The 14,446-nt window shown below is 44.4% G+C and overlaps 1 protein-coding gene across 2 annotated transcripts in view; it reads right to left on the bottom strand.

Moving 5' to 3' along the window:
* Nucleotides 1-6,343, bottom strand: part of LOC103825074 (transcription factor BTF3-like) — a 35,396-nt gene extending 29,053 nt beyond the window's left edge. Inside the window, exons 1-2 of one of the 2 annotated variants that reach the window (XM_050986452.1) lie at nucleotides 6,182-6,343; nucleotides 5,784-5,852 (exon numbers count right to left, since the gene is read on the bottom strand). In XM_050986452.1, the coding sequence (XP_050842409.1) occupies nucleotides 5,784-5,852 (69 nt within the window). In that variant the 5' untranslated portion in view covers nucleotides 6,182-6,343. Of the gene's footprint in view, nucleotides 1-5,783; nucleotides 5,853-5,985; nucleotides 6,150-6,181 lie in introns of those variants that run through there. The other variant, XM_050986451.1, reaches the window with a different exon arrangement.
* Nucleotides 6,344-14,446: the final 8,103 nt, after the last annotated feature.

The raw sequence follows: 14,446 nt of genomic DNA, 5'->3' as shown, positions 1-14,446 counted from the left end.
GCAGTCAGTGGGAACTTCATTGAACTGCCACAACTTCTCAAATATTATGGATACTGGTTTAGCTGCTTCCTCTGCCAGGTCCCTCAGGACCTGTGGATGCATCTCATCAGGTCACAGGGACTTGTGCACCCTCGGGTTCCTTCAATGGTCTCAAACCTGGTCTTCTCCTAGAGTGGGTGATTCTTCGTTCTCCCAATCCCTGCATTCACCTTCTACAACTCAGGTGGTATGCTGATGAAAACTCAGGCAAAAAAGTCATTGAGTACTTCAGCCTTCTCCATGTCTTGGGTAACCAGGTCTCCCATATCCTTCCAGAAAGGGCACACATTTTCCCTAGTCTTCCTTTTATCACTGACATACCTATAGAAGATTTTCTTGTTACCCTTAACATCCCTGGCCAGATTTAATTTTATCAGTGCTTTAGCTTTCCCAACCTGATCTCTGGCTGCTCAGATAATCTCTCTGTATTCCTTGTAGGATACCTGTCCTTGCTTACACCCTCTGTGGGCTTCCTTTTTCTGTTTGAGCTTGTCCAGGACCTCCTTGTTCATCCACACAGGCCTCCTGGCATTTTTGTCTGATTTCCTCCTTGTTGGAATGCATTGCTCCTGAGTTTGGAGGAGGTGATCCTTGAATATCAACCAACTTTCTTGGGCCCCTCTTCCCTCCAGGGCCCTATACCATGGCACTCTACCAAGCAGATCCTTGAACTAGCCCAAGTCTGCTCTCCTGAAGCCCAGGGCAGTGAGACTGCTGTGTGCACTCCTTGCTGCCCCAAGGATCTCAAACTCCACTATTTCATGGTCAGGGCAGCCCAGCCTGCCCTTGAGCTTCACATTCCCCACCAGCCTCTCCTTGTTGGTGAGAATAAGGTCCAGCATAGCCCCTCTCCTCATTGGCTCCTCTGTCACTTGGAGAAGGAAGTCATCAACCCATTCCAGGAACCTCCTGGACTGCTTGTGCTCTGTTGTGTTGTCCCTCCAACAGGTATCAGGGTGGTTGAAGTTCCCCATGAGGACCAGGGCTTCTGAATGTGAGGCTGTTCCTATCTGTCTGTAGAGAGCCTCACCCAGTCAGTCTTCCTGATCAGGTAGCCTGGAGCAGACTCCCACTATAATGTCACCTGTCCCTGCCCTCCCTATAATCCTGACCCATTGTTGTGGTTTGAGAGGAAATGAGGCTTTTTTGGGATAGTGTGGTCAAGCCAATGGGTGTTCAGATTTTAATATTGGCACCTAGTTTGTCCACTGAAGGTGTGGATACGCCTCTGAGAACACAGGGGGTTAAAAGCTGTGAACTCCCGGGGGAAACTCTCTTTGAGTTCTGGTCCTGAAAGAGAACAGATCTCCCCCCTGCCCAGCTCCAAGCTGGGTGGGGGGGGAGGGGAGGCCATGCGGCTGGAGGTAAGCCAAGCCTGGGACAGAAGCGAGATTCGAAGGGTGGAAGAGCACTGCGAGGCTTCAGGCAGCCATCCCCCATCCTCCACCATCCCCCCCCCCCCTTCCCACCCCGGAGGGAGAGAACCTGTGCCTGTGATAGGGTGGCCGGAATGAAAAAGAAGGGGGGGGTGCCCAGCAGGGCAGCCAGCCCTGAGAGTTCTAGACAGGCAGAGCCTGAGACTTTTAACCCTTCTTGTGGATGATGGAAACCTGCCAAATGCTGATCTTCCTGGAGTTAGTGAAAGGCGTTGAGAGAGGCTCAGAAGAATCCTAGGTGGGAAGAGATGATAGAGTGGCCTTTAGCTAGACTTTTCTTGTATAACCATAGCAGAACCACTTGAGTTCCTGTGACACAGAGACTGCATTCTAGGGGGATGCAATGGCTCAGAGCCAGGAGAGTGCGGTGATGTGAAAGTGTGTGAACAGAGACGACGAGTAAAGAGGGTGGTGATGGTGCCCTCCGTCTTCAGAGAAGAAGATGATCTCTGTTCAAGAGACCCCTCAGCCCTAGAGAGTGAAATTTGGGAAAGACAGGTGTCCCAAAAAGAGAGAGACTGTGCTCTTTTTAGAACTAGACAAAGCATCCCTAAAGAGAAAAACCTTAGAAGCAGCTCTGGTCCATGTGCAGTGGTGAGAGCACTGGACATGAAAGGAAGAGGTCACGATGGCAAATGTTCTCCAGGCGGTGCCACATGTGACACGGAAACACGAGAAGTTTCGACTGTTTCCTGGGGAAGTCTGTAGTGCAAGAAGAACTCCTCTCTTCTCGAAGAATTGAGAATTGATTATCTAAAGGGTGGTGATAGACTGAGAGTGGGTGATCTGAGGAGTAGTAACTGAATAAGAAATTTGGTGGGGAGAAGAGGAAGAAATTTGGAAGGTTTTCATCCTGTGTTCTGTGTGTTTCTCTTGTAGTCTTAAGTTAATAAAGTTTTTTTTTCCTTTCGTTCTTAAGTTAGAGCCTGCTCTGCTCTGTCTCTGATCACATCTCACAGTAGATACCAGGGAAGAGGTATTTTCATGAAGGCACTGGCATTAAGCCAAGCTCAAACCATGACACCCATAAACTCTGTCAGCTTCTCATCCATCCCCAGGTGGAGCTCCATGCACTCCATTGACATAAAGGGCAACACCACCTTCTTGTCTCCCCTGCCTATCCTTCCTAAAGGGCCTGTGTCCTTCTATTCAAACACTCATCACAGGAGCCTCCCACCATGTCTCTGTGTTGCCAGTAAGATCATAGCCCTGGAGGCATCTGTGCATCCTGTTTATTCCCCATGCTGCATGTGTTTGCATAGAGGCATTGAAGTTGAGTGCCTGATGAAGCTGATTTACTGGCTGGAATCCCTTGGTGCTGCTCTTCAGATGCTCTCCTGCTGACCTGTGATTCCTCTCCAGGCTTTGGGCATCTCTCCCTGGCCCTGGCATTTAACTAGTAGGAGTGGGATAGAGTGAGTTTCCCCTCTCTCGGCAATTTTGGTTTAAAACCCTCTTCACCAGCTTGGCAAGCCTATGACTGAAAAAGATCCTCTTCTCTGACAGATGGACCCATCAGCCCCTAGCAGACCAGGTTTCTCAAACCAAGTCCTGTAGTCTAGGTAGCCAAACACCCAACTGTGGCACCAGTACTGTAACCATTTGTTGATTTGCCAAATTTGACTAACACTTTCAAACTCCTTCCTTTTGATCAGGAATACTGAAAAAAACTACCTGCACTCCAGAGTCCTTTACCACTGCTCCCATTGTCTTATTTTAGAATAGCTTGTGTTCTAAATACAAGCCTGTATTGTGTGCACATTTCTCAGGTATAAAAACAAAAAAAAATTGCTAACAAATCCTTGCCTTAAAACTGAAACTGTAATTAACATGTTTACTAGCATACAACTATACTCAAAATACTTTTTTATTTTCAGATTATAAGTAATCACAAAGCTACATAAATTCAGATGTAAAAATAAAAGGTCTTCCATGCATGTTATTCTACAATGATAAGAGTATGAGAAATACAGAAACCCCAGCTTTGTTCTAAAAAGCAAGAAAACAGCCACAGGCATCCTAAAGATTTGTCATGAGAATTTGGAGTATAGCTCTCTAGTCTATTATGAAAACTATACCCAAGATCATTTACTGTTAAAGGTCTACTTACTTCACATCTTAATCATAGAATATCCTGAGCTGGAAGTAACCCACAAGGATCAGAGTCCAACTCCTGACTCTGCACAGGACAGCCCCAGGATTCACACCATGTGCCTGAGAGCATTGTCCAAATGCTTCTTGAACTCAGACGGGCTTGGGGTTGTGACCACTGCCCTGGGGAGCCTGTTCCAGTGCCCAACCACCCTCTGGGTGAAAAACCTTTTCCTAATATCCAAACTAAACCTCCCCTGATGTAGCTTCATGCCATTCCCTCGGGTCCTATCACTGGTCACCAGAGAGAAGAGATCAGTGTCTGCCCTTCGCTTCTGTTCGTGAGGAAGTTGTAGACTGAAACTACAGTTGTAGCCTGAGGTCTCCCCTCAGTCTCCTCTTCTCCAGTCTGAACAAACCAAGTGAACTCAGCTACTCCTCATATGGCTTCCCCTCTAGACCCTTTACCATCTTTGTAGGCCTCCTTTGGATGCTCTCTAGTAGCTTTATATCTTTCTGTGGTGGTGCATACCCCCCTTTTTCCAGGCCACACTGCGATCTGAGAAATGCTTGTTAGGCCTCAGCCTTGACAAACAGCACATGGGCTCAGCTCTTCTTGAGCTTATCAGAAACACTGTCTGCTCCCAGGAACTGCTGCTGTCTAACAAGCTCCTGTTTTCTTTATGAACAGCCTTGGAAACTGTTTTCCTTGCCTGAATGGCATAATATCCCTGTTCTCACAGTTTCAAAGAAAGTGCCGACCCAAACTATGTCCAGGATGAAACACTGTTATGACTAAATCCCACTCTCTTGCGACCCTATAAACAATGGTCTAAAATGAGACCCTTTGAGCTCTTCTGGACTGCAGCAGGCTGTGACCAACAACCTCCCTCTGAGTGGGGCCTCTTAGACCCAGCAAACTCTCATGTTTGCTGTACTCAGAGGATTGCCAAATGATGACAAGTCCTGGGACAACATCCCCACTCCTCAAGGCCTGACCCTTCACCCACTGGGGAGATGCAAAGCTATCTGAAATGAATATTTCACTTACACTTGAAGGGAATTTTTCACAGATAACTTGCACTGATTCTTTATGTCTGTGTGCATACACATGCACATGTGCTATAAAAAAATCTGGGAGAAATGCTGCTTTCTTAGATGTTTAAGTACCTTAGATATCTAAGTAGGTTAGGCCTGTAAGTAAGGTTAAGTCATAAGTTATAAGCTAAGTTAAATGCTGTGAAGTGTTATTCCTCAGTTCTTATGGTTAAGGTATAAGTGTTGTTCCTTTGTTAAATTCTTAGGTTTAAGGTATAAGTTAACTTAAAGTACTGTTAAGTTTGAGTGCTGTTAAGCTTTTAGGCCGTATTCCTGTTTAACCTTGCCCTCACTATCTTTTTGTCACATGCCCACACACATGCATACCCCCCCCACACACACCCCCACACCCCACCAGAGAGCTCTCAGTTCATTTCTGTTTTGATTGCCTGGATTTTGTTTGGTTTTGTTGTTGCTTGTTTTCCTTGGTGTGCCTTAACTGTCTAGTAAGTAATAGAGTGAATTTTGCCAACAAACTTTGTCATGCTGTCGCTTAATATTAAATCTGGTTTTTACCAATACCCTTGCAGCTGATTTTTTAAGTGATCTCAAACGGTTGTTCGTAACACTTTCTTATATTGTGGTACTCAAAACTGCTCACAGTAGTCGAGTTAAGGCTGCGCCAGTGCAGAGCAGAGCAGGACAATGACCTTCCTTGACTGGCTGGCGATACTGTGCCTGATGCGCCCCAGGACACAGCTGGGCCTCCTGGCTGCCAGGGCACTGCTGACTCATATCCAACTTAGCACTTACCACTGACCAGGACCCTGAGGTCCCTTTCTGTAGTGCTGCTCTATGTTTCATTCCTTAGTTTGTACATACATCCAAGGTTGCCCCATCCCAGATGCCTTTTAATATAGCCTATATAAGAATATGGGCTACAAGACAGCTATAAGATAAATCCAAACAGAAAAGGCTGGCGGTTCAGCTCCTACATTCTGCTTCTACTGAATTGACTAGAGATCCCTGCAGCAGTGCAGCTTCCCCCAAGGACAGTCCAGCCAAGGCAGGAGTCTTTAAGGCTGCTCCCCACCCAAGTTTTCAGGATCCCACATCAGAGGCCCAGCGTATGGACCATGACACACAATCCTGAAGGCAGGGATGGGAGACAGTTCCTACCTTGCCACCAATGCGCACTTGGGACTGGAGCTTAGCAAGCTTTTCTTGGTTCATGATCGTTTCTTTCATCTGTGGAAGCAACAAGAGCACCCATGTAAAACAGGTCAGGAAGCACTCGGCGGCCCAGGCCACAACCTGGGCCCGGCAGTAAGGTAGGTGAGCTCAAGGGGCTCCACAGCTACCCCTCACTACACTCGCACACCTGACGGGAAGCCGTCCAAGCCCTAACAGAGCGGTCGGTCTGCCACACACAGTGCCATACACAGCTCTCCAGAGGCCCTGGCCGTAAATGCCATGCCATGCCTTGCCTTGTCCCAACCACAGCCGCCCACTAACCCATAGCCCTTGGTCGCGCAACAAATTCCACGCTAGTCCCTCCCCCACCGTCTCCTTTGTACCTTCTTAGAGCGGAAGCAGCGGTGCCAGAGCGGGGGGAGATGACGGTGGTGGGAGTGGGATGAGGATCCAGCAGAACACGCGAGATGGCGGCTGGAAGGGAGACCAGGAACGCCGCTCTACCACTGCCTAAGCCAGAAGAGTGCGCCCTATGCGGCAGTGAAATCTGGAAAGGAGGAGCCGCCACCGCGGGAGGAGTTAAAAGCATGAGATGGGGAGTGGAGGTTACGCTACTTGCAGCGAGCAATGGACTCTAGTAAGCGCGCTGTGCTGCGCAAAGTAGATCTATTTGTGTGGCTGAGCTGGGATGCAAGGTAAAGTCCGCGCCTCTTCCCCGCCGCCCCCCCCTCTCTTCCCCCTCTTCCCCCCTCCCTTCGGGCGTGTTCCTTTCTGTTTGCGATCTGGTTTGGTGTGTGTGGCCTATCTCCCTTCCCTCCTTGCTTCTCCCACCTTCTCTTGCTTGCAGCCTCACCTGACAGGGGTTTTTTTCGATTAATGGATCTGTCCTTGTTTTGGTTTTTTTTTTTCCTAGATGTGAAAAACGCCAATCACTTGTTTTTAAAATTCTAAAAGTTTAATAGTAATAAAATGGTTATAAAAATAGTAATACAATTAGAGTAATAATAATTTGGACAATTTGGATTAGGACAATATGAGACAATAAAAGCAAAGAGTTACACATGTCCAGGTACCTTTATCTGGGCAGCATAAGCCCGAAAAAGGACACACATTAACAGAGGATTAACCCTTAAAAACAATAGCCTGCTGCATATTCATACACCTCATACATGATGCATAAATTCCATTCAAATACAGGATTCTGTCTGGTCATCGTCAGCTTCTTCCTCGGAATCTTAACAGCGCCTTCTAGGTGGGAAGAAAAGAGGGCAATAAATTCTTTTTCTCTGAAAGATTTAGGTGTCCTGTGGCTGCTATCTTGGTGGGAGTCCTTTCTTTAAAAAAGTATCCTACATAGCATAGTTTCTATTTTAGCACTTTTTTTATAACCCAAAACTATATTTAACACACTACTTAAGAGAATTAATACAGCATATCTTTCTAAGATAACACATATAATATTAATTTTAATATTTGCGAAAAGCCAATCATAAAATACACATTTTTCACAATCCCCACTCTTATTCTTTGTAAATCATTTGGCTTGAGCAATATTTCTTGTCTACTTGCATCTTCTGGACTATGCTGGCAAAATGAAACAGGGGATTACACAAGGAAGAAATATCAAAACAGTTGTAACACATAAAATGAAAAATCTTAATTTCTTCTAATACATTACCCCACCAGCTAGGTTTTAACATTGGTTTCTAATTTTTGGACTGGTACCTGGGTTATTATATGTAATTTTTTTTCTCTTTGATTTCTTTTGCTTTTTTCTAGAATGACTTTTCTGTGGTCATCAATTTTCAACAATCTGATATATTAAGCTTTCCACAAACATCCCCTTCTTTAGCCAATAAATAGTCCAAAGCCAACCTATTCTGATACACTGCAGTTTTTGTTTGGCTTAGCTGACTTGATATTAACTCTAATGCCTGGGCGGTTTTATTTGTTATTATTTCAATAACTGCTTGGGGTCTTGTAATAGGACTCAACATATAATTTGAGGTCAATACAGAGTTAGATTGCTGTGCTGGTTTCACCTTTTTGTCTACTATTTGTTTGTTTGGTTTTTTTTCCGAATCTTGAACCATATCTTTAAGATTAAATGTAAAACAAATCCATCTCTCTCCTTTTGGACATTCAATTTCCCGTCTATTACCACTTTTTCCTAAGTTTCTTGCAATCCAATAATTTTCTCCATTTTGCCTTCAGGTTCTTAATTTGGATGGGTTATATCACTGGCTGTTGACATAGGCGTGTGTAATAAAAGAGGACCTTTGGTTTCTTTCCATGTGATGCTTTGGTAGCATTTGTGACACGATCTTGCTGGTATCCCGAGAGGGAAAAGACAACAAATGAGTGACAGAAACAGGAATAACAGAGGTCCAGTATGGCTTATACTCCCACCACCCATGCCTGTGAGGCTGCAACCCAGAGCAGGTGTATTTGATCTTCTTGGTGGCAAATACAGAGGCCAATCTGGTCTTGCCCTCTATTTCCATGTCATTTTCCCTTAGCTAATTTCCAGGCAAATAGTTTTTGACACCCCTTAACAGTGGTTTCCCACCATTCCTCAGGTATCTCTCATTCAACAGGCACTAACAATTCCCATCCACAAAACAAAGTTATTACTTCAACACTTCTTGCAATAAGAGCATAAATTTTGAGAACTACAATACTAATTATTCCCACAATTCAAGCATTTACTTATAACCCAGCTGGCATGTCCAGTATCGGAATGAATCAAATAAAGTTTACAGTATGGTACTGATGGAAATGGTAATTCCCCTTCTTCCCTGTACAATTCACGGGCTAAGGTTAGAATACAAAAACAGTTCTGATCCTTCTGTCTGAAGTATTCCTCCCCAGGGAGATGTTTTATTCAGGCAGTGCTTGAAACCACTGATATAAGTGTTAGCCTCATTTCTTAATTAGGTGTTATTCTTTGTACATTTCTTGGATCATTTGGGTTTTCCCAAACCATTACCACTCAGTCCCCGTTTGAAAGTTAATTTGGTATCACCCGGTTTAAATGTGATAGTCCATTCTTCAGGTTGTTTCACAAGTTCTTTGATTCTGCTGGCATGAATTCACCCTCTTTCCGTGATTCAGACTGTTGCTTCAGTGGTACCTGGAAAGGACTTTTTAATAGCATAGTAATAAAAAGACAATACTTCATTAACTTTTACCATATGCTTTTCTTCCAAACTTTCTGGGTTTAGCTGAAAGCTTTCTTCACAGCAGCCTCTTCTTGTATCCAGCTGTGCTAATAGCTGCAGAGGCAAATTCTTCTTTCTGTGAGTTACAGTTAGTTAAATAAGAAAGGCCAGGCCGATTTTTAACACGAGATGAATCAGAATCACATCTATTGTTTTTTACTTTTTGGGTAACATTTAATTGTTTTAGCCTTACAAACCCATTCTTCAGGAAGAAAAAAACCAAAAATCTTCTTCTTTTTAACAGCAAACAAAACAAAAAAAAAATTACTTAAGAAAAATAAACCACTTTGTGAAGTTTGGAGAGTCAGCAATCTCTGGTTTGATTTTATCTTTTAGTGCTAGGCCCCTCCCCCTCTTTTCACAGCCTTGCTTTCAATGCTGTTTTTCGCCCTTCCCCCGCTGCTGCCACTTCACTGCAGGGCCCCGGCCGGCCGGTGGGAGCAGGGGAGAACAGCCACGGGCTTGGGGACCCTGGGGGCATGCCTTGGGTCCCTTTCGCCCCCCCCTCTCTTTCTCTTTCCTTCTCTCTCTCTCTTTCTCTCTCTCTTGTCTCTCTCTTCTCTCTCTCTCTCGACTCACCGTGGCCGAAGCTGTCATCCTGGACTCGGGACTCCAAAAGTCTGGGAGCCACCCCAGCAGTTCCGCCGCTAAGCCAGCCCACTCCTGGCCAGCAAACCTGTGTAATCTGCGCCCAGCACCTCCGCCGGGTCACCTCCATGAATCGGTCCCTGCCGCAGCCCCCGAGAGCCTACCGCTCGTACGGGAGCGGTCAGACACCTCCCAACCTTGACAACTCGAAACTTGGCGTTCTCAGGTGCTCCTGACATTCTTTTTCTTTCTTTAGTCAACATATCCTCTTTTCCCTTCAAGGAGGGCCTGTTCTGCTAAACCTTTTCTGGACCCCAGTTCAGCTCTTAACAACCATGTGTTAAGATTCTTCTCTGCCTTTCAGGCAAAAAACCCGCATTCACATTTCTGCTCTCTTCTAGCACCAAGACACCATCACTCCACATTCCAACATCCCAGAGTTTGCTAACCACCCCCCTACTTCAACTTATCTCTTTCTTCTCTTCTTACTTTTTTTTTTCTTTGATTCAACACACCTCAGACAGTACGAGGTATACACAACTAGTTTACTTCCAAAAGTAAGCTTACAACTTTCTTTTACTAGGATTCTAGTAGCTGTTATAGCTTAAATACATACTGGCTAGCTGTGGCTTACTGGGTCTAACATCTTTGATATATAGGCTGTTATGAACAAAAAAAAAAAAAAAGGTTACCGGTTTTTTTTCCTAAGAGAAGGAGCAGCAGAGGAGTTTTTGAGTTGATCTGAGAGATGACCGTTGGCCTAGAGTTCTTTGTTAGTGAAATGTTGTAACCGCCAGTTAAGTATCCTTAAGTATCGTCATTTGACTCTCAATTGTAGAAGATTCTTGTTTATTTCAGTACCACCCTAGCCTGCTGCCAAGAAGACAACACCCCCCCTCGGACGGTGAGAGGAGAGGGGGATATTTGCATCTCAGGAGACATGCAAATTTCCCCCAAACCCAGACTACCTTAGGACAGGACCTTTACCAAATCCTGGAAAATACCCCAAAAGAGACGAGCCGAAACAGAATTAAAAGGTCAGAGTGGTGTCTGGACAGCAGGGCCGGGGTCCGAAGCTGGAAGAGACACTTGAAAACCTCGTTAACTCCTCGCCCTAACTATAAACGATGTCAGTCAGACCCAGGACCCGCTGGACTGATAACCCAAACCGAGAAACCCTGGATATACCCCACTGCCTTGCGAGGACAGCACTCCCGGCCCTGCCCCCGTGGGGACGGAGCTGCGAATCCCCCTCTTCTGATTCACTGCTGAGAGCGGCGGCAGAACTCCGCGGATCTGCTAAAACCATATCTTCCTTGGTCTGTTTTATATCATCTTCCTCTGTCAAATATTTCATACACAAATTTTACTGCCTATGTGTACCCCTCAATCCATAATCTATAATATTTCAATAATCCAAGTAATTTTCTGATCTCCCTCTTTGAAGAGAGAGGGGGAAGGGATAAATTTCCTGCAATTCTCTTATGGTTGGGTTTCCGGCTACCATTATTTATTAAGTGTCTAAGATATTCTACCTCTGGTTGTACAAATTAGTTTCCCTTTTGATACCCTTAATCCTCCTTTTTTTAAAATTTTTTTTCCCCCAGGGAATCCAAAAATTGTATAGTAGCCTCTCTCATTTCAACTTCAGCTTCTCCAGATAGTAAAAGATCATCCACATATTTGATAATTTGTATTCCATGAGGAGTAGGGAAATCCTTAGTATTGTTTCTAAACCTTGCCCAAATAAGTTTGGGGATTCCGTAAACCCCTGTGGTAACTTTGTCCATCTTAATTGCTGCTTTCTCCCAGTTTTTGGATCCTCCCATTCGAAGGCAAAAATATCTTGGCTCTCCTTGGCTAGTGGGCAAGCCCAAAAAGCATCTTTAAGATCCACCACACTAAACCACTGATGCTGGGGTGGGCCTTTACTTAGAAGAGTATAAGGATTTGGTATCACTGGGTAGTGAGTCTGAGTTCTTTTGTTAACCTCCCTTAAATCTTGTACTAGTCTATAACTCCCATCGGACTCCTTTACTGGGAGAATAGGGGTATTATGAGGAGACATACAAGGTTCTAATGTCCCATCTTTTATTAGTCCTTCTATTACTGGCTTCAAACCTTCCCTTCCTCCTAAAGATATCGGATAGTGACGTACAGTATGGGACCATCTTCTCTCTCAATTGTAACCCTTATGGGGTCGATATTTAATCTTCCCCTATTTCCTTCTCCAGCCCAAACTTCCTTGTTGATTTTTCTTCATCCTCTTGGCCTAATTTTAAAACTCTAGCTGTCATTTTCCCATCTTCTGGTATAACCCCTATTGCTAATTTCACTTGTAAGTCTTTCCCCAATAAGTTGCTACCTGCCCCTGGGACCAATAATACATCTCCCATCCAAATTTTAATTTCCCCCCTCAATTACCACATCTTTAACGACCAGAACTGTAAAACTTTCTCCTTTTGCCCCTGTTATTTTCACTGTATGTTTGCTCACACTATAACCTTTTGAAATATTTAACAGGCAGCTTCTTTCTGCCTCTGTGTCTACTACAAATTCCAATTCTTCTTGGGGACCCACTTCTAAAGTTATCACAGGCTCCAGATGGTATTTGTCCCCTAAAAACTAGAGCCTATGATCTCCCTATTCCCCCTCTGTGCCAATCTCTTAAAAGATTTTCAGATCTTCCGCTTGCTTAGGACCATTTTCCTATCTCTCTTGTTTATCTATTTAGTTGGAGTTTCTTCTTTTCTCTCTATAAAGCTGTACCTTAAAAACATTATTTTCATTTGCATTTTGCCTTTGATATGCTGTCTCATTTATTCCCTTGATTATGAAATTACTATAATTATTCATGTGTTTCCTCCCCTCCTCATTATTTTGGCCCCACTCAGGAGGTACAGTTGGCATTTTGTCTTCTCTGGGGGTCCCTGCGGATTATCTTTTTTCCCAAGCTTTTATTCTAGCTGCTCTGATTAATTGCCTTTCTTCCTGAGAAACTATTATTTTCATTATAGACCGCATCTCTTCTCAAGTATAAATTTTTGGACCTAAAAATTGGTCTAATTTTTCAGCTGTGCCTATGGGATCCTCCAAATATTCCTTTTATTTATTTCTTAAAATTTCTGACCTCAGACGAAGTCAAAGGAGCATTTACAAACCCCGGTCCGCCCCCTCCTATGGGAACCTCTCTTAATATAAATAGACTAATCCCTATATCCCATTCTTTTTGGATTTTTATCTTCTATAGCCTTTCTCCTGTGTTTTTAGGAAGAATCAGGAGAGGGCTTTCCTTTAACTGAACTTTTAGCGTTTCGATAAGGTGTTTCCTTTAGAAAGAGAATTTCTCTGAACAGCCGGAGCTGTGGTTACCAAGGGAACGGAGCTCGGGGCAGGACGGGTGGGACTCAGCATAGCGCCGAGTCTCGGTCCTCCGAAGGCGGGGTCTGCAAGCGGAATCGCCGGAGGGGGATTTTCCGGTGCAGACCGAGCTGGAGCGCGGATAGCCCCCCACCTGGCTAATGGCGGCTGACCCGGCAGAGACCAAGCCGGCGAGAGACCCCGGCAGCAGCGGCGGTACCCGACCAGAGTCAGGGCAGCTGGGGATGGGACAGACGGGACCCCCCTCGGTGCGGTCGGCGCGGTGACCACGGTCCGCACGGCAGGACAGACCCCCACCCCCTCCAGCACGGCCGGCGGAGCGGCCGCGGGCCGGGCGGCTGGGACTGGGGCAGACGGACTGTGCCGGAGCCGGCACAGGGGCTGGGGGATGCAGCCACGAACGAGTGGGGGAAGAAATGGAACGGAGGAGGTAATCTTTTGTTCCCAGCCTTTTTCTATCACCGTTATTCTTTTATTGCTTTTTCTTGGGGGTTTTTGATATTTTAAAGATGTAATTTTCTTACCATCTCTTCCCCCCCAGAATGTTGTATATTCTTTTTCTTCTGGATTAAACGTTTTTTTACAAATAAATCCAGAGCTTAACAAATCCAAACTTCTGCTTGGATACTTTGAAATGGTCTACGAGATAACTCACAACCTCCTAGTGTTGTTTTTCTCATCACCCTTTTATTTATCCTTTGGCAAATTATACATCTTTCAGTTACTTGCTTTGCTACTCCAAAAATCCCAATGCACCCATAGTTCCTTAAAAAAATGATCACAACAAAGCCTGAGTATCCCACTGGTTTTTCTGATGCATGTCTTCAAATATTCCTTAGTAAGCATTTTATTAACTAATTTTCTTCCATCTAGAAGTTTCTATTTCCCTGATTCATCTTGTTCACCACCTATCTTGTTTAATTCCTTTATTCTCTGCTTCCCTAAACTTTGGAATTTCCAATTTTTTCCTCATTTGGAGGTAATATTAACTCTTTCAGCTCCTTTTTCTGCTGCATCTTTAGCTTCCCAGTCTGCCAAATTATTTCTTCTTATTTCTGGGGTCTTTACCTTTTGGTGTCCCTTAATATGTACTATAGCTATCTCTCTTATGTAATTTTAATGCCTCTAAAACCTCTAAAATAAGTTTCTCATGTACTAATCCTTTTCCTCTTGTATTAAATAATCTCCCTTCTTAAATTTTTCTTAAGGTATGTATTACTCCAAAGGCATACCTTGAATCAATATATAGCTCCTTTCTTTTGTGCTAAATATTCTAGTGCTCTTTTTGAAGTATATAATTCACAAGTTTAAGCCTTCTTGTTTAAGGTTAATTTCCCTTTTTCCATAGTTTGCATGTTTTTCCCATCAACTTCTGCATACCCTGTATTTTTTGCAAGGAGTTGTATTTCTGTTAGCTAACTTAACTCCCAAAGGGCTATCTTGGGGGTATCTCTTCTA

The sequence above is a fragment of the Serinus canaria genome, chromosome W, assembly GCF_022539315.1.
Source record: "Serinus canaria isolate serCan28SL12 chromosome W, serCan2020, whole genome shotgun sequence".
Taxonomy (NCBI): Eukaryota; Metazoa; Chordata; class Aves; order Passeriformes; family Fringillidae; genus Serinus; species Serinus canaria.
Note: the sequence above shows the minus strand (reverse complement) of the source record. Positions and strands in the feature narration are given on the sequence as shown.